The sequence below is a fragment of the Calcarisporiella thermophila genome (genome assembly GCF_041956535.1).
Source record: "Calcarisporiella thermophila strain CBS 279.70 unplaced genomic scaffold VTP21scaffold_4, whole genome shotgun sequence".
Classification (NCBI taxonomy): domain Eukaryota; kingdom Fungi; phylum Calcarisporiellomycota; class Calcarisporiellomycetes; order Calcarisporiellales; family Calcarisporiellaceae; genus Calcarisporiella; species Calcarisporiella thermophila.
The window spans coordinates 997,478-1,020,708 of record NW_027192194.1 but is presented as its reverse complement, the minus strand read 5'-3'; the positions used below and the strand labels follow the sequence as shown (position 1 = coordinate 1,020,708).

The following is a 23,231-nucleotide window of genomic DNA, read 5'->3' as shown; positions in this document are numbered from 1 at the left end:
TATCCTTATTTTTTTTATTTGATTTACATTATTTTGTTATATTTCATTATTTTATTTTATTTTACTTTCTTAATCAGCATGTCGTTTTTTTTTTGTGATTTTTTTTATATGGTTTGTCCTGTTTCTTTAAAGCAATTGACAATTGTTCTTTTTTTTAATCCACGTTTGTATGTTAATTCCGTCTTCATATCTTAATATTACACAAGATAATTCCAAAAATATATAAGACGCGATTTGGATTTTAAATTTACGCGCTCCTTTTTTCAGAGCGCGTACTTTTCTTCTTTATTTTTGAAAATCAATTTTTAATAGTATATCTTACCAAGTTAAGCTGCTCTGGCATTTTAATATTCTCATTCTCCTCTGCCTGTTTTTTATACTATTTCCTTGATTAAAGACGCCTCTCTATTTTTTAAGGTAACATGGCCGACTCGCCTTTACGCAGGTCACCGCGCCATCGTAAAATGGGGATAGACGCTACGCCCATCAAGCGTATGTCTTCACCCTCTGATCATGAAATGTCCTTTGGAAGAATATTTTTGCTTGAGAATGAGGAAGTTAGCAAAGTGGGATCTCCTCTGTGGAGGCGGGGCTCTGTAAGGCAGTTCTTTTTACTCTAAGAAAGGTCACGTTGATTGAACAACTTAATATAGGTTCCAACAAAGAGTATTCTGAAACCAATTTCCAATGCAAATGAAGCAGACAAAGAAGAGGATGACGGCGAGGATGGAGATGAAGATACCATAGAGCGTGAAGATACCACAAATATGAGATTAGATCAGATAAATGCTCTGTGGGCAGCAAAACACGATGAACAAGAGTATGCATTTCACTTCGTTTTGCGTCGGTCAATTACTGATTTTCATATGATCTATTCATTTTATTTTATAAAAAGGCTTGCTCGCAGAAAAATGCGAAAATCAATAGGTAGACGCGTGAGCTTTGCAACAAAAGCGCATGTCAGGTAGGAGACTTTTGATTCAATTATAAACAAAAAATTACCAAGATTCAATCTTGTTTTTATGCAGGCTGTTTGATAAAGACACGGATGAATACAGAACGGGGATGACACCCCTTCTGAATAAAGTTAAGAACTTTGTTTTCCACCCACCATCGCCTGCACCGAAGTTTAAGCTTGAGGACGAGGATGATACGGGGCGCAACGAATTTCAGACTCCTGACCTGTTATCTGTCCAACAACGCCCTAAGTAAGTCCATCGAATGGATAGCTTTGATATTTACTAAGGATTGAAATCTCTAATATTCATCTCAGTGATGCATTTGATTTAATGCTGGCTCTTGAACCCGTCCGAGAGATCCCTGATAACCTGGACGATGACGATGATGGTGACGACACCTCAGTCTCGATGGAGCTAAACGAGTGTATGTCGCAAGGCATACATCCAGCATTCGATTTCGCAGATGATGGCGATCTTTCGGACTCTTCGATGGACCTGACGGATTATGGGCAGGGGCAGGCTGGTGTTGGGCTTGTTCATAACTTGGTGATTGGAAATAATGGGATGGTTGATACTGGTGAGGATGAGACAGAGGCCATGGATCTTACCGATTGTGTAACAAGACAATACATAGCTTCTGAAGATTTGATAGCTGGAGAAGCGGCGCCACTCCCTATCTCAACTCATAGCCTTGTTGAACAACCAACACAAGATGAAGATAATACAGTTGCAATGGAATTTACAGCTGTAGTTGGTGGAGTTATATCTGAAGCATTACATATAACTGAGCGACCCGAACAACAGCAACAGCAGCAGCAGCAGCAACAACAGCAGCAACAGCAGCTGCAAGTATTCATGCCACCGGAGGAAACAGAAGAGGAAGAGGAAGATATGACAGTGCCCATGGAATTCACTGAGTGTCTGACGCGCATGCATATTCCTGCTCCGATCCCGAATAACGAAAACTCGAGCTCTAATCCCATGACGGAGCACGTACAAACACCCGTCACCGAAGAGACTAAAGAAACAACAGTGGCCTCTACACCGAGGAGGAGAAGCTCTCGCAGATTGTCTGCTAAGCAAATTTCAGAACCCTCTCCTTCAGCGCGCAAGTCTCCATACAAGTCGCCCCGAGCGCGTACATCTTCAATTGTTGAAAACAAAGATTCAGCTGTGGAAGAGGAACCAAAAGCATTACATCCGGAGCAGGAGAGCCCAGAGAACCTAAAGAACCCAGAGAATACTATCCCCTTTGAAATGTCAGAGAAGACTGTGGTTTCAACCGCGACGCAGGGCCCAATTGAAAGCCACGCCAATAGTATTGTTATGGATACTCTGAAAGCGCAAGAGGAAATTGCCACAGTCTCAGGTGGTCTTCACTCTGTTATGGATAAATCTTGGACTACTCAGACTATGACCCAAGAGAATATCTTGGATAAAGTAGCACCAGACAGAGAGGTGTCTCATGCCTCGGTCACAGAGGCGCAAAATAGCGCAGAAGATCGAGAAATCGAACCAGACAATGGTTCGAACGTGGTGGAGAATGCGGATAGGTCAGTCGACCCCAAAATCAATCAAGAATTAGAACAAATTGCAGAAGACTCGAGTAATATTCTTCCGCGAAGCGCGACTACACCCAATTCTAAGACTCCCTCAAAGTCTTTGGCGATGGTCGAGATTACAGCTTCACCTCGTCGTAGTTCTCGTAAACGCTCGGCAGGCGATGCGCTAGAAAATAATATAGACTCGTCTCGTGGTACTCCTCGGCGACGGTCTATTGCGCAAACTCCGTCCAAAAACCTGGAGACTCCAAATGGAACTAATGCATCGCCACGTCGAAGTTCGCGTCGCCAGTCAACTATCCGTAGCGTTTCTCGGCTGAGCCAAAGTTCGCCATTGCATGCCACGCAGCATCATAAACCGGATAAACGCTTTGCTGCTATGCTAGAAACAGAGGCAAACACTCCATTGAATAAGGAAAATGAGAATCCAATCGACAATCTGAAGATGGACTCAGATTTAGGTGCCTATTACCCCATTTATTTATTTAGCAAGAAATTCGGGTACACTTGTGAATATTCATATCTAACGGTTTGTGATTAACTTGAATAGCTATGAGGAAATCTGATGTAAAAAGTGAACAACTTCCTACTCCCACGGAGGTACGTACTGCATTTGCCAAAAAAAGAGCAAAGATATTGTATCATTTATTTTTATTCATTTTATTTTTTTGCTTCAGGCGGCCTCTACCCCCTCTTTGAGCCTAAAGGAGTTCCTTGATCTCGTCGGAATCACCTTCATGGATGGCCTTACCACAACAGGTCGCCGTGAGAGCATGAACTTGACGGAACGCATTGAAGGCCCCCCCACGCTCGCTGACTATGTAAAGGCTGCAGCCATCCGGATGCCCGAGCTAGAGCTTTTCAAGTTCTGCTGTCACGAACTCGAGAATTATATTACCGAGGGGCGTGCTGCAGTTCAGTTGGTCGATGAAGAAATAGGTCGCGAAAATCCACCTTTATTTAAGGAATACATGGAGGGAAATGCGAAGTTACGCGAATTCATGGAGGTAATTTTGATATTTTACGAGCCTCTCTTTTATTGAAATACTTAATTCTATTTTTTTTTCCTTGATACCAGCAACGGTTCAAGTTGATCAAAACCTATTGTCGACTTTCTGCGATGGAAACATGGTATATGTGGCGGGAAAAGTTGATCATGCCTGTAAACGAAGCCCTCGAGCAGAGCCTGGCGATTCTCCGCGAGGATGAGGCTTATGTGCGCCGCATCATGGGACAACTTGCACGGCAGATGCCTAGCCTGGCAGAGTATCATGCGAAATTATCGGAGGAACATGAGGAGAAAAAGGGCCGGTTGGCCGAGATTGAGGCCTGTGATAAGGAGGAACTCCAGAGTTTAGAGCAAGCGATTGAAGAGCAAAAGTGTGTACGATGCATTTGATCCCTTACAAATAGAATGCTAACGGAGACTTCCAATAGTGTACAAATCCAGCTTTTCAACGAAGACCTAGAGAACTTAGAGAAGGAAGAACAGCAATTGATGACGCGCATTACGCTCATGCAAGAGCGACAGAGTCAACTACGCGCTGAGATTAGCGAGGCACGTCGCACTTGTGAAGAGCACAAATGCATTACTCCCAATGATATAGAAGCAGCGGATTGTAAGTGGGAATAATAGTCAATTCCATTTGACTTTTTCTTTCGGTTGGGTGCCGTGTGTACTTACGTGCCATCTTTGATAGTTGAGCTGCACTTCTTCGAAACGCTGGTACGGCCACCTAGTGAACTTGTGCGAGAAATGGAACCGGAGGATGCGATGAAAGTTGATGAAGAAATCGAGAGGATCAAGAACGAAGTGCAAAACTCGCAAGAGGCCAAAGTAGACCTATTTGCTTGGTGTTATTTTTACCGTACCTGATATTAAAATGGAAAATGTTTTCAATAGACGCTTCTTCAAAAGGCCGACTACTGGAATCGTACCCGTCTCCTTGAGCAGGACATCGATATCCTCCAACTCAAGTATCCCACCGATATCACCTGTCGCGAACACTTGGTTGAGCTGCGCATCCGGTTCTTCGACCCGCGGAAGAGCGCCAAATTCTTTGTGACTTTTGCTTTTGATCGTGACGATGTGGCTGCCTATCCCCACTCGCTGCCCAATGTGGCGACGGACGTAGAACTTGCCTACGGCCCCTTGTCTGCGCAATCCCTCGCAGAGACGGTGCGCAAGTGTCTTATTCACAAGCGCGAGTCGAAAAAATGCAGCTCGCTCTTGGAAGTGTGCTCGGATGTGCAGCATTTGGCAGGCTCGTTGATGGTAGCGTAATCATGGAATTTCTAGAGTAATTTTCCATCGATATTTTTCTTTTTCATACTCTATTCTGATGTATATTTACTTACTCAATGTAACTTTATCTATAATTTCTTTTTCTTATTTCTACTATTGTCTTTTTATCGAAATCAGCAGTGTTTCTGTTTCTATCACTAGAAGTATATTTCTGTTACATAAGAGGGATGAAGAAGGGAGAAGAGAAAAAAAGATAAATATGGTCGTGGGTGTCCTGAAGGGAACCAAAAACGGTTGCGGAGGCACGAAGTGGTATAAGACAAGTTATATAGGAACAAGAGGAGGGCGGTGGGGAATCTCAGAGGTTGACGATGAATTTGACGCACCCAATTTGCTTTGAGGTGGGTGAAAATGCTTTGAGCATCACATTGTATTTACCCTGAAGAGTCATACACAGAGCAGTGAACCCTGTAGTTAGTGGAATTTACACTTGAGTAGCAGAAGAGCCAAGGATATACATACGGGAGGCACATAGGAGGGTACATCCACGACCTCTTGCAATTTCAAATTGCCCGCAGGCAAGGGGCATTTTCTGCCCCATTTCGACGCGGTCCTACAAAGATCCCACTCCTTATCCATCACGGTGAGGTCGCCCCACAGAAGCCCAGGTGTCGTCACCGTTACCTTCAATTTGGAGCCTGGCCGGATAGGCTGTAAAACGACCCCACGCCAGGAGACCGCCAACGGTTCACCCGCCCGAGGAGGGTTGGGCTGAAGAAAGACGGCCCGATTGCGTATCACCGCTTGCTCAGTACTGCAATTCTCGAAACCGGAGGCAGGGGCGGATAATGCTGTTTTGCGACGTTTTGGCAGGAGAAGAGAGGAGAGGAGCGAGGAGATCGGAGAGAGGAGGGCAAGTGAATGCCCGAGGCACACAAGAATCAAAATGAGAGACAGTTTTATCTTCATTCTTTTTTTTCCTATTTAAATGATAGGAGGTAAGAGGGTAAATCTCTATAATAGCCGTAAGAAGATAGGAGAAAATAGAGCAAAGGAAAAAGGAGAGGATAATCAAAGATACATGCTTCACAGAAGCAGCGTTTTGCAACTTTTGTTTTTAGTTTCTTTTTACCCTTTCACGCTGGCTTATCCATTACCCAAGCTGAGAAGAGGTGGCCTCATTATATACATACCGAGCACATTTTGAAATTTTAATCACGGCTTGAAGGGAGGGGCGAAAAATAAGCGAGGTATGCATTTAGGTAAAAATTAATAAATCGATTCTAGCGCATTAGCAAATATTTGCATCTGGACCAAGTCATATATCCCTTACCATCTTTGTCGGTATCTCCTTCCAACTTGCGTCATCTACGTTGTAAAGTCAACACCGTTCCCCCCTTTCCAAAGGGGGTTCAATTGGCACCGAAAAGCAGCTGGGAAGGAAGAAACAATGGCGGTATTTACAGCGACCATGAATAAGTCGCTGAGAAAACATCGCTTTTTGCGCAGGAAATGCCGACGGAGACAGCCTCTACCCCACCGCTTAGTCCACTTCGTCTCACATGTTAGGTCGCCAAATGTCTCGGCTGGACTCATGCAGCTGCAATATCCCCAGATGACGAGATGGGGGAACCATGTGGAACCAAGTAATAAAGTTTCATGATGCGGCATGCAGATGCAGCTTAGGAAAACAAATCCAAAACGCTCAAGCCAACCCGGCTTGCAGCTGTCAATTTGCATCCGGGCTTGGAGGCAAACTCGTCGGGGTTACAGGAAAGAATATTTTCATTTATTTATGAAATCCTTTTCATTTATATACAAAAAGAAAAAGAGAATAAAAACACTCCATCTTCCACGATTAAATCGCGCATGAGAAGATAGTATGCCCACAACGAAGAGAACAAGCGAGGGAGAGAGTGGAAGAGTGGAAAGGGAAGGGGGGTGGGGGGTGGGGAAGAAGGAAAAGTACAAAGAGAGAGAAGAATAAACAAAAAAAAAACCTGAACAAGAAAATTAAATCAGGAGCAAACAAATGCAATCTCAAAAGGAATTATAAAGAAAAATGGCATGTACAATATCAAAAAGACAATATAAACTCAAAAATCACTCTTTGGCTCCAATAGCTTGTCGTAGCTCAGCCGAGGACGATGCAGAAGGGAGCCGGGGGGCGAGCTCATAGTGGGGACATCCCGGATGCGCATGTGCCGCACCTTCTCCGCAATGCCACCCACCATGAGGCGATGTGCACTGGATGGAGACGATGGGGTCCACTCCTCTTGGATGGTGGCCATCCGGGTCACCTCGCCTCCAACGCATATCCGCGGCTCTTCTCCCAGCTCTATTCCGCCAACATCCTCGTCCATCCTCTCCGCGTCATGCCTGCCTTCCATGACGCCAAGCTCAAGTGTGCCGATGGAGCCCATCTCCTCATGCAAGGCCGCATCCGATACGGTCGATTCCTCGCTAGGTCGTCGCCGCTTCGGGCTTTTCACCATTAAATGGCCAGCATAGCCAAAGTCCGATTTTCCCCAGGGCTGATATTTCACTTCTTGCTCCGAGGGACCATCGCACACTACCCTGAGGCGTTCGCTACGATCCGGGGCACGGTTGGAGAACACCACTCGAATGCTCTTGTAAAGATAGAGAGCCTTCTCCGTGCAGCAGAACTGGGCGTGAATAGCATAGCGCAGCCCCGCGTTAGTGTAGCTTTTCTGGCGCAAGAATGTCTTCGTCCGAGGAGGCATGTCTGTGAAATCATATGGCAGAAGAAAGACCTTGACTGCAGTGCGGTTTGGATTCTTGATGACCACCTGCAGCTGACCCCGAGGCGGAATCCGATACCCTCCTGGCCATTTGTGGAAGCGTTCTCCCTGCAGACCAGCCTCGAGGTCTACACACCCAACATAGGGGGTTGGCTGTTCAGCGTCTTCGATCTCGTAAAAGTAGGCGGGGAATGTAACGCTAACATGGGGTGGGCATTTAAGTTTACTCTTGCCGTGACCAAAAACACCAATCTGAGCAATGAAGGAGATGGGCTTGGAGGGGAAGGTGGACATGCGACCATTTAGTATGGATTCCTGAGAGAAGAAAGAAAACCCAGGTATGAGTGATCAGATAAATAAAGAGTTAATGTGGTGCTAATTAATTACCTCGTAGCTTCCAACAAGGCTTCCGACCACGAATGAATTTCTTCGTCCTCCACGGGTGGGGCTCACACTTCCGGGTGGGTGCTGGCCAAACATGGGTGATGGAGGCATTGCTAAGGCAGGCGGTGGTGCGCTCAGTCTACGCTGAGAGCTCGACTGGATGGTGATAGCACGAGCTCGGGGGCTTGGTACTGGCTGCGGGTTTTGTGGAGATGTAGAGAATGCTAGAGGAGAGGTGGCGCTAAGTGAGGGCGGACGCATGATGGTCGCAGGCGTCAAAGGATGGTTGGCATGGGAATAGATAGATGGGTTGGACTGGTTGGATTTAGAGGTGGGCGTGGGAGTGTTGAGCAGTGTGGGGGCCGGCATGTTCACAGACCCAAAGTGCCAAATGAGTAAATTGATAACAGGTTCAGAGGATAAGGAGAGGTATTAAAAGAAACAGGAGAGAAAAAAGGTGAGAGAGAAAAAAAAGACGGGGTAAATATATATAAGTATATATGTATGAGAAAATAAAATAGAGAGTACAAAAGTAATACTATAATAGCGTCTTGTAATCAAAGTACAGCAGAATAAAAAAGAGTTCAATTCCTCACTTCTTATTCAATACTGTTCTGTTCCAGGAAGGGCGCTTCTGCTCCTAAGCTTCTGCTCTGGCTCCGATTCTTTTTTTTTTGATTTTTATGCTCCCTCAACTTTTCCGGCTAGAAACCGCATGCACCCCTCAACATTAATAGAGTAACTAAGAACAGCAGGAAGAAGAAGAGAGCAGTTGAAACAATAATCAGAGGAGGACAGTGAAGAGTGAAGTAGGAATTAAGAAGATGGGCAAAAATAGAAATGGGTGAGAAAGTTTTGAGTTCCAAGTTGCGCAAGGGGAGAGAAAAATAAATGAGAAAAAAGAGGCAGTTTATTTTGAACAAACAGAGAAACTGATTCTTTATGAAAAGGAAGAACGGCGTTGAGCACGCCAAGCCACCCTCCAATGGTCCTTGTGATTGAGTGAGTGGATTTTTGGAACATAAACTACCACCTCGGTTTTTTATCCCGCAGGCATATTTTTTCTCACCTCTATTTCCACTTTACAATGGGGTTAGCAGGGTTGGATATGAGTCAGAAGAGACGATATACGGTGCTGGCAAATGTAACCTGACAGGATGACTTGTTGGGAGGTGCAGTGGATCATAGCACTCTTATCACATTATAGAATGGGATACTGGAGATAGAAAATGGGCAAGAGGGGCGGATTTGACATGTGAGCATCACGCATATCGGATGAATTACAAAAATTTGGCCCGTGAATCAGAAGTCGGGTTTTGGCACGCTTTACCAGACTTGGACTTGCCCGTGTAAAAATTCACCCCTCCTCTCCTTTATTATACCTCACCTTTGAGAATTTTATAAAATAGATATAAAGTAGAAAAAAAAAGTCTACAAAGCCAGAAAAAAAGTAAACAAAATTACACGCCGTTGCTTAGCTCTAATTAAGATGAAGCCGACCACCACTTGCTTAACTTATCGTACACGTATCGCGTTGTTCTCGTGGGTCCTGCCGTGAGCACTCCCTTTAGAGACTGCGTCAGCGCCGGGCCCTTCACAATCGTGTTTAAGCCTAACCACAATGAACCAATGAGTTCCACCCTAGCGGGAATTTAATGAAAACTATCTATCTGCAAAACTAACCTTCGGCGATAAACTGTTTCAAGACCGGACTTCGGACAATCAACTGTCCTAATTCATATTCGTCATCAGACCACCGCTCTCCCTTGGATAGTGAGTGGCTTCGGTATTGATGCTTTACATGCGCGTGCAATATCCGAGGCAGTTTGCGTACCATCAGACCTCGTACCCGCGGGTTCTCATCTTGCTATGAAGTCAATCCACGCACAAAGAGTGAGCTAAATCAGGAGAACGGTAGGATATTCGCAAAACCGCAAAGTTACTCACCTGGATGACCCCCTCCCGCATGTACGCTACATTCGGAAGATCCTCAATCAAGGGCGAATATAACCGATGGAAATTCTCCATCTGCTCGACCACGATATTGCGAACCTTGTGTGGATTTTCGCCCACACGCATTCTAAAATCGCCCGTGTAGGAGAATCCTGAAATGGTCATAAACAACTCCTCCTCTGTAAATTGTCCAGGAAGCATCAGCAATGCAGTGCGAAGTGCACTGGTCAGATTCACCTGGTTCGCCAGCCGAACGCGGGCATCGTCACGTAGAATTTTTACCGGTTTGTGCATTCTCCCGGCAAGATAGAGTGTTTCCCAGTCTAGTAGGTCCTTACAGAGGCGATCCACCGAAACCACGCCATATTTGATGAGGAGCCCGTTTACCTCGACATAAGGGTTGAAATAAACATGGGCGCCGACCTTATCTTGGAGAAAACTCACCGCTCCACTTCCAAACCATCTCAGAAAGGAATAATGATGGGGATTCTGCTGGATATTGATGTAGTGCCAATGCTCGGGATGCGTTACTGCAAGAATGAAATCAACCATGGGTTTTTTCTATCATAAGATTTACATGAATGACAAATAGCAAAAAAAAAGCCAAAAAATGGGAGGGGGGAGGGAGGGACAAAAAGACGGATTAATAATTCAGTTCCAAGACATATAATGCACCACATCACGCTTACCTTGGTGTCATAGCCTCGTTGCCGGAACACGCCGCTTCCGTACGCGAATGCATATCGCACCGGGGCATTGAAGCTTTGCACGACGGCACGCAACTGTTGCTTGAAATCTTCGTCAAGCGGCAGATTCTGATTCGAACCAAACTCCGGCGAACTCGGTATATTGACGGGCGAGAGTCTGTATCGGCTTCGTTTTTTTTCTGTCCGAGTTGGCTCCGAGGGATTATCGGCGACCTGCGGCGATGGTGCCGTGGATCCGGGATGAGTTGCAAAAGTACGAAGGGAATGGGAGGAGGCGAGTGGACGCAAATGAATTGAGGAACGGGAAATGAAGAGTTTTGTGGAGATCATGACGAATGTGACGTATATGAATTCCGGTAGGAAGTGGAGGGGGAATCTTTTCTTCTTTTCTAAGTCGCCCTCTTCCTTCCCTACTCCATTAGTGAGATATTTTTCAACCTTATGACTGCTTTTGGATTAAAAATTTAAAATTTCAATTACAATGCCCGGTTAATTTCTCATTATTCTAGAGGGAGAGTAAATACTTGAGGTGCCAGAAGTGCCACGAGAGAGAAAAAAAAAAGACAGGAGTAGGAAAATGATTAAGTTACATAACAAGGAATTCAAAACACAATCAACTATGCATAATACATTGGATCCACGTTGGAAGTTAGATAAGGGCGAAAGAAGAAACAATGGTATTGACTGTAGCATTTAAGGGAAGAAGGCCTTGGATTATTCTGTCGAATTGGGTTGCGATACCGGCCGACAACACATCTTCTCCTCACAATTACGTGAGCCCGTACACGGGAGCAAGCATCCTCCCTCCTTCATGACAATTCCTTCGTCGTCGGTGCCGTCCAACACGATCAACCTTTCCCCATCCACGGTGTCGTCTATCAACCGCACATACTCTGGCTGAATGGTGGTAGAATGCACCCCGTATGCATGGAGTATCCTGCGTATCCGGGCGGCGACTCTCATGTAGTCAGAACCGCTTGCAATCAGAATATGGACCGAGGCAACCACCTTTGTGTCAGAGAGTTGCCAAATATGCAGTTCGTGTACCGAGATGACATCTTCGAGATGCAGCAGCTTCTCGCGAACATCTTCAATGGGAATATAGGTAGGTACTCCCTGGAGGAGGATGAATGCAGCGCTCTTCACCAATGGCAGGGCGGATGAAAAGATGATAAGCATGATAATTAAACTATGAATATAAAAACAGGGCACACCGTTAGGCTTTCTCATGTCGAACGGGTTTCCAATAGCTCGAATTCTACCTGATAACAGGGTCGGCATAGAATCGCCACTCAAAAGGAGTCAACCAGATAAATAAGGCTGAAATGATCACACCGACGTTCCCAAGTGCATCTCCTAGAACATGAAGAAAGACCCCATGCATGTTCAAATGACCTCCTTGCTCCTCCTTGTGGGAATGCCTGCGTGAGGATGAACGTCTATGAATATTAGGCTCATGGGAATGGGATGTCTCCTTCTTATTCTTATCCCTGTTCCTGAAACCGAATTGCTTAGGGGATTTTTTTGGTTGTGATGACCGTATTTGAGGCTCAGAGGAAGAGGGTTCCGTTGAAGTGGACTCATCGATATTGAGGATGGTGGCATGTGCTTGCTCCTCAGCCGCCTGGACGATATTTTGACGGGCGAGGACAGGGTGGACGTAAATTTCGTCAATGGAGAGCCGCTGGGGAGTACTGATATCCGTAGGCGATCTTGAAAAGGATGCTGGAACATTTTGCTCATGTCCATGAGCGTGCCCATGTTCTGTTGAAAAAAAAAAAGACAATCGAAGTAGATGTTCGTTAATAAAGTATTCCTCTGTTTTCTTCTTCACTCTCTTCTTCCGCCCTCCCACCTCCTTTCTCCCTCCAGATATATGTATGGATGTGAAAAATAAACTAACCATGAAAGAGGAGAATGCCAAACAAATTAGCAGCAAGTCCAGCACTGCCTACAGCAAGCACAAGAACGGGGTTTGTAATATCTAATGAGGTTTTGCCAGGGTTAGTTGGATACGAAACTTGAAAATGATCACGATCCCTTTAAACAAAGGCCTACCTCTAGGTTCAAAAAATCGCTGTATGGATTCAATTAAGATGGTTAGACAGAGCGCCAAGAGAAACACGCCATTAATTAGAGCTCCAACGACTTCAGCTCTCTGCCAGCCTTAAAGGTTAAATAAACAAATTAGCATTTTTGGCAGCGATGCTGTGCCTGTGGTATGGGCATTAGTACCATATGAATATTTTGGAGCCCACTGAGTCTGAGAAGCTAACTGTCGTACAGAAAAAACAATGTCAGCAAGCTCTCACAAAGTTAAGCACCTCATGTCATTTCCGTCATACTCTAATAGCCCAAAATGCGACCACGAGCGAAAATGCATCGTTTAACTGATGGAAAGAGTCAGCGACAAGGGCAAGCGAATTAGTCATGTAGCCGATAATAATCTCGGCCAAGAAAAAGAGAAATGTCACAACAAGGAGCAGAACGAGTCTAGTCTGTCTAGAGAGGCAAGGCATTTTTATTTTAGTCGGGGGGAGGGGATGAGGGAGCCTTAAGAGGTAAAGTTTAAAGAGAATATATAATTATAGGCTCGGTCAAGATTTTGATGAAATAAGAGATGCTGATGACTTATATACAGACTTAACGCCTTTTGGATTTTTTTATTCTTGTTTCTTTTATATATTCAGACCACCCCATTCGGCTAAAAACCCAAAAGTGAGCAACGTTACCTAAGGGATCTTCTGATTTTAGAATTAACTCTGCCACATTCAATCAGAAAAGAGGCAACGCCAAGAGATATTTCAATTTCTCCGGGAGGCCATGACATATCCACTGCCTTCTCTAGAATCCCTTCCCAAAAGTCAGGCCACTCTTACGTCCCAGCCGCTTTCGCGGGAACGGAGGCCGCGTCTCCCGGCCATTCAGCCGCACCGTGCAAAAGTTAATGAAGAACCACCAGCACCCGCGGTTGGCTCATACAAGGAATATCTCGGATTCTCAAACCTCTGTTTCTGTCATCCGAGACCGCTGCAAATTCGGCAAACAAGGGAAATAAAACAAAACCACCACTTGCCCAAAATTAGTTTATTGAACGAGATTAGTTTGCGCTGTGGCTTACGTCGTCGGCAGAATACAAAATCGAGAGGGATTACAGATTACAAATGTACGAATAGCAGTAGGGAGAATGCTTGGGCTGCATGGTCAAAGCTAACACGATCACCAGCATGCCTCTGCTGGTGCATTTTCTCATGCGATTTACCAGAGGGCGCATTTGTCGGCGGGGTTCATTGGCGAGCCGGGCGGGCACTTGTAGGCCTCTGCGAAGTAGGGCGAGTTCTTGACGGCGCCGTTGACACGCCAGCGCGTGGGGGAGTGGGGGTCGGTGCGGACCTGGTTGACCAGGTAGGCCGGCGTCTGGTTCGAGCACCACACACGCGCATACGAGATGAAGTAGAGCTGCTCACGTGTGAATTTCTCGAGGCCGGGGATGAGGCGATTGTTGTACTTCTGCATCTGCGGGTCTGAATCGAAACGCTTCTTCCACGTGACAAACGCCTGCCGCAACCCGCCGTTGTCCGCAATGTTTTCGCCGAGGGTGAGCTTCCCATTCACCTTCACATCCGTGCCATCGGGGCCTTTGACCGTGAAGTTGGAATACTCATTCTCGAAGCATTGGGCTCGCTCATTGAAGGCTTGTGCAGTCGCATTCGTCCACCAGTCATTCATTGCGCCAGTCCCGTCAAATGATCGCCCCGAGTCGTCGAAGCCATGGGTAATTTCATGGCCTGCCACCACCCCGATACCTCCATAGTTGAGACTGGATAACAGTAGATGGAAATAAAAACAAACAAAGCCCGAGAGTTAGTAAAATGCGCATAGCTTGGAAAATTGAGCCACTTCTATACGGGGTGCAAATACTTACTATTCTGGGAGTTTGGCATCGTAGAAGGGGGATTGGAGGATACCGCTTGGGAATACGATTTCATTGAACACGGGCTGATAGTAGGCGTTGACGGTGTGCGGGTTCATGGACCAGACCGATTTGTCGACGGGCTTGCCAAAGTCAGCAAGCTGCTTAGCCGCGCCCCACTGGCTGGCCCGCAACTGGTTGGCAAAATACTCGCTCTTGTTGACCTCGAGCCCCTCATAGAACTTTTGGATCGACGAGGGCTTCAGCACATCAGGGGTATTGGTGGAGTATCCGATCTTCTGCGTGAATTTGTCAATCTTCTCGGTCGCTTTCGCGCGGGTCGGCTCATCAAGCCAAGTGATGTTGGGGAGGCTCTCCTTGAATGTAGTGCGGAGGCCAGTAACAAGGTCTAGAAAATGGGGAGATGGGGGAGGGAAAGAAAGAGATCAAGGACCGTGAGTTAACTCTCTACAAGACACAGCAAAGCCAAGCAAACCCTACCATCAGCTAGCTGTTTTGAATTGCCCGTGAATTTTTGGAGAACATAGTAGCGGCCCAGACTCTGACCCATGTTATTGGTGACTGCGCCCAGACATGTCTGCCAGCGAGGGGGGAGGGCGTCGGCCTTGACGCCCCTGATTTTCTCATTGAGGCGACGCACTGGCATCTGATAGCTGACGGCTAGTCCGCCAGTGTAGGAGGCAATGGCGCGCCAGAGGAGATAGGCCTGGAGAGCAGGCGCAGGAGTGGTTGCCAACACATTGGCAGACAAGGCCTTGAAATAATCGGGCGAGTCGAGGAATACAGTTTCGGGGAGCTTGACGCCCTCACCGAGGACAGTCTGAAGGTACAAATTCCAGTCCACCGCGGGGGCCAGCTGTGCGAGATCAGCGAGCTTGGTGGGGTTGTAGGTCTTGATGGGGTCGCTCTTATCCGCACTGGAGAGGGTGAAGTTGGCAATAGCGGTCTCGATCTGCACAACCTGGTTTGCCATCTTGGTGAAAGTCTCGTTGGCTAAGGGGGTGTTGGGCCACAACTTGGCACCTATGCCGCCCTCACCACCGAGAACGAGTCCAAAGGTATCAGCTATCGCGGTGCGGTAGACGGAAAGGACATCCTCCTCCTTATAGTACTCTCGGCTTGGAAGGCCAAGACCACTCTCCACAATCCAGAATACGTTGGAGTTGGGGTCTTTGTTGTCGACATCAACGCTACCCTGGAACGGTCCCGAAATAGAGCTGCGTCGGAGGGTGGCGAATAATTTCGCAATAGCCTTGCCGTCAGCGGGCGGGGCCTGCTGTTGTTCGCCGTTGAAATACAGGGGGAGAGCCTGCGCCAGCGGGAGGTTGTCCACCACGAGTTTGGCGACCGGGAGAGCAGGCTGCGCCCCTAGGGAGGCAATCGTGTTTTCGTCCATGCACGATTGATAGAGCTACAACATAAAAGATATGAGCCACACAAAGCAAATGAAGGATCATCCAAACGACCACGCACCGCTTGAAGCTTCTCGAAGTTTTGCTGATCAATCTTAGTTTCCTCCTCCGTTGTATTTTCCGCAGGCTTGAAGGGCGCTTCAAGCACGTTCTTTAGTAGCTCCTGGTTCTTGTCGTAGAGGATATCAAAGGCGCCGATGCGGGGTTTCTCTTTGGGAACTTCGTGAGTCTTGACGAAATTTGAACAAGCATAGTCGTAAAAGTCCACACACGGATCGAGGTTGAAATCGCCATCCTTGAGGATGGCCTCTGCGGTGGCCACACACTCTGCGTCTGTGCACGTAGACTGATCTTGACGCCTCCACCACTGCGGTGCAGCGTCGACGCTACTAATGAAGAGACCGGCGCTAGCCACTAGTGCCGAAGCAAGAATAAGTGATCTCTTTAGACTGCTTTTGCGGTCTTGCATGATCTATAAAGGGGGGGGGGTATGAAGAATATGGACAATAAAATGCTACAGAGAAACCCGAGGACAACTGGCTCTTCTCTCTGCAAATGCAACAAAAATTCGCACGGCTATTTAAATAAATATAGTCAGAGGAGGGGAGAGCTTACGTTTTATACATTTCCCTGCCTCCGTGATTTGCACTCCCTTCAAGATACACAACCAGCTTCGTGTAATATTCGGTGGAACCGCAGTTCAAAGCATACTGAAAGCTTACCAAGATCATCTCCTTTGCGTGCTCAAACTCTAACACAATACAATTTATTTTCCCGAAAATCATTCGGTGCCGGGACGACGCGCTTTTCGTAGTTTCGGTGCCCGAAGTACATGCGGATATCTTAAGGGTTCTATCTACTTATCAACAACGCCAGTCATGTGCTCGCTTCGATGTGGCTCAGAACAATTTAATTGGGGGTTAGCTTTGCTTGTTCTTTGCACTGCGGTCGTTCTCGAACATTTTTGTCGCTAAGGCGGTTCTTATTTTTGGCTCACCTCTGTTTTTCCACGGACTCTTCTACGATAGAGCAGAAACGGACTTCTGTAAATATTGCGTATATCGAAAATACACAATTGAGCCCCTACCAGTTGCAACACCGAAAGAAGGAAAATAATCATGAATCACGAGAGGAACATTGCACAAGATACTAGGGCTTACACTTTATTACGCCATCCGTTCCCAGGCAAACCAAAATTAGCTAGAGAGGATGAAAGGTTTTGACGGAAAACCATCTGCACTCTCGGAGGTATTTTCTAGTGCCCCTTCCTCTTTTCTGGCTACAATCTTGAACTTTATGATGAGATCCTTTCTTTCGGCCAAGAAAATCCCAACTCAAAGTCAAAATTACCATACATAGGAGTTTTTACAAGACATTATTGTTAAAGAATAGAGGAGGGTAGAGATGAACAGGAAATGGGAGTGGTATGAGTGCCTATTTTTCCAATCCTATTGAATTCATGTTCTAAGCAATACTAGAAAGAACCAAGGGCTTTGTTGACTCACGTGGTTTTTTCGTGGCATTTTCCTACTCCTCTTTAGTGTGTAGCATCGATTACAAATGGTCTGCAATATCGATAAAGAACTCTCGGGAAATGGTTCTTCAACGTGCAGAGATGCTTGTGATTCAAAGTCTTCAGGATCCTAAACTACCCTCCAGCCTTCCACAGACATTACACCTAAGGCATTGTCGGTTCCCTTAAAAGTTGAGCGGTACATCATTTGAACCAAAAACCAACGGCTTGGTATTCTCTGGCTGAATCTTATCATTCAGATCCGACCGTTGCAAAATGGGGTTGGAATACAATGGGTGGGATAAAACTATTTATTCATTTACAAAGATAATATAGAAAAACCAAAATCAAGCAGAGAAGTGAAACTTTTATGAGAAAATAAAGAACCCTCTTTCAAGAAAAAGGGGAGAACAATAAAAAAACTGCTCCATGTCATCCCATTCAACGTAAAAAGGGAATGGCAAGGAAGAAGAGGTCGAGATCTTAACATTATCCATTTATCGCCAAAGAATAGTTATAGCTCCCTAGAAACACATAATGTCGCTCATGCGGAAATCATTACATCTGAGGAGGTGGCCTGTAGCCAGGAGGCGGGCCTTGCCCCGGAGGAGGACGGAAACCTGGCGGAGGCATACCAGGTCGAAAACCTGGGGGCATTTGACCAGGAGGGAATTGGCCTGGAGGTGCACCAGGGCGGGCGCCAGCAGGCATACCAGGGGGAGGCCGGAATCCTGGAGGAGGCATTCCCGGTTGGCCGGGGCGGAAGCCCATCGGTGGGGGCATACCGGGGCGGGGCGGTACCCCTCCTGGCGGCATTGGAGGCCGGCCGTAGGCCACAGGAGCGCCCTGTGCAGTAGGACCCCGAGGAGTCATCATTTGCGCAGAGGGTCCACCGACGCCGTGAACGGGACCCTGAAGGCCCATTGGGGCACCAGGAAGTGCCACAGGCATACCTCTTCCTGCGGGGCGGCCCACTCCAGGACCAGTGGGCATCTGAGCCCGCCGGCTGTGATCGTCGGCAGATGGAGGGGGAGGAGCTTCAACACTTAGGGACACAATGGTCTCTCCGCGCAGAATAACGAGGCCAAGCGTGCGCTTTTCCTCACGTACCTCACCTCCGTTGCTCTGCTTTAGCTTACGGAACTCCTCACAATCGGCAAGGACTAAATTCATGTGCTTATCGAAGGCAAGCATCTGGCCAGAGAAGGATCTAGTATCGGAGAGGGTCACCCGCAGCCGATAGTTGATCAGATTGACCATCTTGGAATTCTTCGATATCGTCTACCAAGAAAAATAAAAAAAGCCACGAGTTAGAAGTTAGACTATTGTTAAATCCATCCAAAAATCATAGAAACCATGATGCATTTACCATTTTGTGCGCTTGGTATTCTTCGCCTTACAAAAGAAAAAATAGAGAAAAGAGTACGATCTCGAGGATCGTGTGTTTAGAAAATTAATCAGAGAGATCTCTATTCGCTTAATGTTCGCGAGATTCTAAAGTTAATCCTTGGTTGTGTTTACGTACTTAAAATCCAGTGTGCTGCGCCATTGTATCCTGGAACTATTCAAAGACGAGAGAGGAAATTTTTTAAAACAAACTCGCACATCACATATACTCTGACAAAATGAAGAGAGAAAAAAAAAAGAAAAGCCAAAAAAAAATAAAGTAGATTATTGAATAATAATATAGCACTAGAAAGAAAATTAACAAGAAAAAAAGAAAGGATCAAAAAGAGTGAAGGAAAGAGAAAAAAAATTAAAACAGACACAAGTATGATAAAGGATTGTGAAACAAAACATTAGGATGGGTTTTGATGTTGTTGCTGTTGTTGCATCTGAGACAATCTTTGCTGTAAGGCCAGCAAATTGATGGTGCCGCCTGCTGCATTATTATTAGCGGCACCGCCTATCCCCTGCTGCAATAATCCATTGGGTAGCTGCCCACTGGCTGCTGCAGTCGCTAATAGTTGCTGCAACTGTTGTCTCTGGAGGGGATTCATCATCTGCTGCTGCAACAACCCGGGCACCATGGATGCAGGTATGTTCTGCAAACCCGCTAATGCTGCTGCTTGCTGAGCGGCAGGATTCTGTTGGGACTGAAGTGGAGCCATTGCCTGTCCAAGGAATTGGGCCAGCTGCTGTTGGTTGACCTGTGCTTGAGGCTGTTGTGGGGTTGCTTGACCTTGTGGCTGTACTTGTCCTTGTTGCTGTTGCGGCGGTTGTGGTTGGGATTGCGGTTGGGGCTGCTGGGCTTGTTGCTGCTGCTGCTGGCCACCTTGAGGTTGACCCGCCTGCTGGGCCTGTCCCATTGCCACTGGTCCGCCAGCAGTGGTCAGATCGGGTATCGGCACCTTTAGGAACAAGAAGCCAACCAGTTTTCGCATTGTATACAATAGCACCATTCCAAAGCGGTTAACTCCAGGCGCAAAATTGACACACGCCACCATCTTCTTTTGCTCAAGTGTGTTCGTTAACATTTCGAGCCAGCGATCGTTTTCCTTATCGGCCGAGGGCGGAATAAACTGGACGTACGGGAGCCGATGCTCCGCAGCGAGCCTCTGAAGTACCATGATTTTAGCCGGCATGAGTCGGGAAATAACTAGGCGTTTAGGCCAAGATTGTACCATGCTAGAGTGGAATAAAAGAAAACGGTTAAAGAACATTGTCTCTCAAACCCACGATGCATAAGACATACTAGTCCTCCATTGCGAAAGGTGGACCTTGACGCTGCTGCTGTACTGGTAATGCATATACAGTCACACTTCCTGGCCGGGTTTGATTTGAAATAGTATCTTTCATCGGCCATGTGATCTGCCCACTCCAAAGCACTGTAGGCACTCTTCCATTGCCAGGCCGAACTTGAGCGGATTGTGCTGCAGCCTGTTGCACGGGTGATTGCTGCACTGGTACCGGCTGCTGCTGGGGTAGTTGAGAAGGTTGGGGTGGAGTTTGAGTGGCTGGTTGCTGCATACCCTGCCCTACTTGCCCTTGCTGTTGCTGTTGTTGCTGCTGAAGTTGTGCGTTCTTGAGTTGCTGCAAAATTTGCTGCGCGTGCACAGTCCTCATCGCTCCATTGGATTGATCGTTATTTTGCTGTTGCTGTTGCTGTTGCTGTTGGAGGAATTGCGCGAGGAAATTTTGCTGCGCACCCATGAGCGGAGAGGTGTTGGATTGACCTTGGGGCTGAGCGGTAGCCTGTGGAGGACGTCCAGCGGAAGGAGGATTTACAACAGTGCGAGGTGACCGCCCGGACAGGTTGGGTGATGCAGGTAGTGGGACGCTTTGTAGTACTGGCGAGAGAGAGACCTGCCCATTAGCACCGAGGAGAGGACTTGCTTGGACCACAGGGGACGCGCCTTGGGCCCCGGTAAGTGAAGAAGTGGGGCGCACTTGTTGTAGAGACTCTGATACTGGGTTTTCCTGTTGAGGTTGCCCTTGAGCTTGTTGATGCTGTTGCAGGAACAATGCTACAGCCTGTGGACCCTGTCGCTGTGCAATCTGTACCAGCTGCTGTTGCATCTGTGGGCTTAGTTGACGTCCTTGAAGTTGGGCTTGAAGTTGCTGAATAGCAGAGGGCATCTGTTGTGGTGTTTGTCGTGATTGAATGGTAGAAGTGGGTTGAGTCGCTGCAGATGATTGCTCTGTCGGAGCAGAAGATTGTGTCGGCTGTGGCTGCTGCTGCTGCTGCTGTTGTTGTTGCGGCTGCGGCTGCTGTTGCTGGGGAGGCCCTTGGGTTGGTTTAGTCTGTCCAGCCTGAGACTGTTTTAGCTGCATTGCCAGCATTGCCAATCCAGCAGGATTTCGTAATAAGCTTGGTAGTTGTTGTTGTAAAAGCCGAAGCGTTTGTGGGTCAGTGATTTGTTGGCCAGTAAGCTGCTGTGCTAGTGCCATAGCAGTTTGTATGCCATTACCTCCTGATGGTTTTCGACCAGATCCTTGCTGTTGCTGTTGCGTCTGCTGTTGTTGTGACTGTTGTTGTTGTGCTTGCTTTAGAAATTGAAGCAACTGCTGCTGTTGCAGTGACGCTGTTGCTTGTGGAGGCATTGTGGTCGGAAGTTGTTGCTGAGGTTGATGAGAGGTTTGAGCAGCAAGCGATTGAGGACCACCTTGCTGCTGTGTAGAAACTTGTGGTTGAGGCGCTTCCTGCGGTGTTTGTTCAGAGGATTGTGAAATCTGGTTCTGTGGTTGCGGCGGCTGTTGTTGTTGCTGCTGCGGTGGTGGCTGCTGCTGCTGTTGTTGCTGTGGTGCTGGTGGTGGCGGTTGCTGTTGAGGCTGTTGGGGTTGTTGCTGCGTCATTAACTGGGGTGGGACTTGCGGCGGAAGCTGTATTGACTGAGGTTTATCTTCAGTCTTTTGCCGCTTCGGCGCTGAAGCACTCGAGTCTAAGGAGGATTGAAGAGGACTATTCGATGTGATTGTAGGAGATGAGGTCGGGTTTTCGCGTTTTACACCCGTGTAAGGAGGTACTGTATTGAGTGTAAAAGGATGAAAATGACTATATGAATATTCAAGTAACAGGGAGAGATATTACCACCAGCCCACACGGCAGAGGGTGGAGGCAGTTTGAAACCAGCCAGTTTAACTACTTGGTGTTGATCGGCTGACTCGATTGCATTGACTACATCTACACCGATCCCGCTATTGACGTTGGTTACAAGTGCCTCTAATTCGGTTAAACCTTTTCGTGGAGTAATTAGAGATAGCCTGATTGATTCCTGCCAGGTGTGAAAAATTTTATCAATTGAGTGATCAATTCATAAAAACGCAATAAACACGTTTTTACCTCAACCAATGCTGACTGAATATCTGATAAAGTGAAGTTATCGTATTTGCCGCGAATATTACAACGACAACCAGTCATATGTGGGGGGCTGGCCGCAACTAATATGCAGTGAAGTATAGGAGGTGGACTATCCGGGTGCCGGCGTTGCTTGTACATGTCGAACATCTATCATAGAGGGAACAATGCTAGAAAATTGCACTCCTTTCCAGTATATAACTAGATACACACCTCCAGGGCGGCCACTAAGCCTTCTCCAGTCGCATTCTGTAATAGACCACCATTCCGAAACTCGAGATTCCGCAGCATATTGGAGAAAGTACGAAAGTCTTGGGTGAAGTATTTCCGATCAACGGTAACAGCGGAGAAAGGCTCGTAGTCGCCATAAACCACCAATCCATACTTCAATGTGGGCTTTAACAAGAAAATAAAAAGTAAAAGTAAATATAAATTAAGTCGTTAAATGGTTTAACAATGAAATGTAAATCTGGTATACCGTAATTTTTGTCCTCTGCTGCTTATCATCGCCTTCCATAATAACAGGGGTTCGAAGTTGTCTAAAGTATCCACATTTCAAGTTCTATTAATCGAGACCGTATCCGTGGCAGTAAATACTATGACACTTACTTCATTATTGGATCAATATAATTATCGATCAATGCTGCAAAATGCTCTTTCATCTTCGCAGTTCCCTCGATTACACATAAAACGACTACTTCTTTCTTATGAAAGGCATGATAGCTTGGGGTTGATATAGCTGCGGGTGTAGCATTTGTAGCAATTGTCGGCGATCCATGGGAAAAAGCGGGTGATTGTGCGGTAGGGGTAGGAGCAAGGGCCATTGTAGATGAGTTAAAGGAATATGTATTCACCAGATCTGTTGAATCCTAGAATTCTCGCGGACACAATTTTGCATGCACTTTGCATCCACCAATTGAAAGAAATGTTTTTGATTCCTTGCTAGTATTCTCTGCTCTCGTGTTCTAGAGTTTCTTGTAAGTGGTTTTTACAGTGGTTTGG

General features: G+C 46.7%; 9 protein-coding genes across 9 annotated transcripts; 2 read left to right on the top strand and 7 right to left on the bottom strand.

The window, feature by feature from the left end:
• Window positions 1-422: 422 nt before the first annotated feature.
• VTP21DRAFT_8695 (uncharacterized protein) lies at window positions 423-4,805 on the top strand (the record flags this gene model as incomplete). The annotated part of the gene is made up of 11 exons (XM_069399573.1): window positions 423-596; window positions 654-820; window positions 896-964; window positions 1,029-1,208; window positions 1,274-2,982; window positions 3,072-3,121; window positions 3,199-3,528; window positions 3,600-3,901; window positions 3,959-4,140; window positions 4,222-4,358; window positions 4,425-4,805. The coding sequence occupies 11 exons, from the start codon at window positions 423-425 to the stop codon at window positions 4,803-4,805; spliced, it is 3,681 nt and encodes a 1,226-aa protein (XP_069254977.1).
• Window positions 4,806-5,124: 319 nt separating this feature from the next.
• On the bottom strand, window positions 5,125-5,735 carry VTP21DRAFT_8694 (uncharacterized protein; the record flags this gene model as incomplete). Its single annotated transcript, XM_069399572.1, has 2 exons — window positions 5,125-5,205; window positions 5,289-5,735. 2 exons carry the CDS (start codon window positions 5,733-5,735, stop codon window positions 5,125-5,127), a joined length of 528 nt encoding a protein of 175 aa, XP_069254976.1.
• Window positions 5,736-6,862: 1,127 nt separating this feature from the next.
• On the bottom strand, window positions 6,863-8,281 carry VTP21DRAFT_8693 (uncharacterized protein; the record flags this gene model as incomplete). Its single annotated transcript, XM_069399571.1, has 2 exons — window positions 6,863-7,843; window positions 7,916-8,281. The coding sequence occupies 2 exons, from the start codon at window positions 8,279-8,281 to the stop codon at window positions 6,863-6,865; spliced, it is 1,347 nt and encodes a 448-aa protein (XP_069254975.1).
• A 1,115-nt stretch (window positions 8,282-9,396) lies between these two features.
• VTP21DRAFT_8692 (uncharacterized protein) lies at window positions 9,397-10,902 on the bottom strand (the record flags this gene model as incomplete). Its single annotated transcript, XM_069399570.1, has 4 exons — window positions 9,397-9,524; window positions 9,596-9,779; window positions 9,860-10,426; window positions 10,555-10,902. 4 exons carry the CDS (start codon window positions 10,900-10,902, stop codon window positions 9,397-9,399), a joined length of 1,227 nt encoding a protein of 408 aa, XP_069254974.1.
• Window positions 10,903-11,286: 384 nt separating this feature from the next.
• VTP21DRAFT_8691 (uncharacterized protein) lies at window positions 11,287-13,091 on the bottom strand (the record flags this gene model as incomplete). Its single annotated transcript, XM_069399569.1, has 6 exons — window positions 11,287-11,761; window positions 11,835-12,336; window positions 12,476-12,556; window positions 12,631-12,738; window positions 12,808-12,847; window positions 12,918-13,091. The coding sequence occupies 6 exons, from the start codon at window positions 13,089-13,091 to the stop codon at window positions 11,287-11,289; spliced, it is 1,380 nt and encodes a 459-aa protein (XP_069254973.1).
• Window positions 13,092-13,395: 304 nt separating this feature from the next.
• VTP21DRAFT_8690 (uncharacterized protein) lies at window positions 13,396-13,786 on the top strand (the record flags this gene model as incomplete). Its single annotated transcript, XM_069399568.1, has 2 exons — window positions 13,396-13,582; window positions 13,677-13,786. The coding sequence occupies 2 exons, from the start codon at window positions 13,396-13,398 to the stop codon at window positions 13,784-13,786; spliced, it is 297 nt and encodes a 98-aa protein (XP_069254972.1).
• Window positions 13,787-13,830: 44 nt separating this feature from the next.
• Window positions 13,831-16,387, bottom strand: VTP21DRAFT_8689 (uncharacterized protein; the record flags this gene model as incomplete). The annotated part of the gene is made up of 4 exons (XM_069399566.1): window positions 13,831-14,392; window positions 14,498-14,894; window positions 14,987-15,917; window positions 15,980-16,387. 4 exons carry the CDS (start codon window positions 16,385-16,387, stop codon window positions 13,831-13,833), a joined length of 2,298 nt encoding a protein of 765 aa, XP_069254971.1.
• Window positions 16,388-17,989: 1,602 nt separating this feature from the next.
• VTP21DRAFT_8688 (uncharacterized protein) lies at window positions 17,990-18,803 on the bottom strand (the record flags this gene model as incomplete). The annotated part of the gene is made up of 2 exons (XM_069399565.1): window positions 17,990-18,712; window positions 18,801-18,803. 2 exons carry the CDS (start codon window positions 18,801-18,803, stop codon window positions 17,990-17,992), a joined length of 726 nt encoding a protein of 241 aa, XP_069254970.1.
• Window positions 18,804-19,230: 427 nt separating this feature from the next.
• On the bottom strand, window positions 19,231-23,053 carry VTP21DRAFT_8687 (uncharacterized protein; the record flags this gene model as incomplete). Its single annotated transcript, XM_069399564.1, has 7 exons — window positions 19,231-20,059; window positions 20,127-21,897; window positions 21,963-22,146; window positions 22,215-22,379; window positions 22,443-22,625; window positions 22,708-22,768; window positions 22,839-23,053. The coding sequence occupies 7 exons, from the start codon at window positions 23,051-23,053 to the stop codon at window positions 19,231-19,233; spliced, it is 3,408 nt and encodes a 1,135-aa protein (XP_069254969.1).
• Window positions 23,054-23,231: the final 178 nt, after the last annotated feature.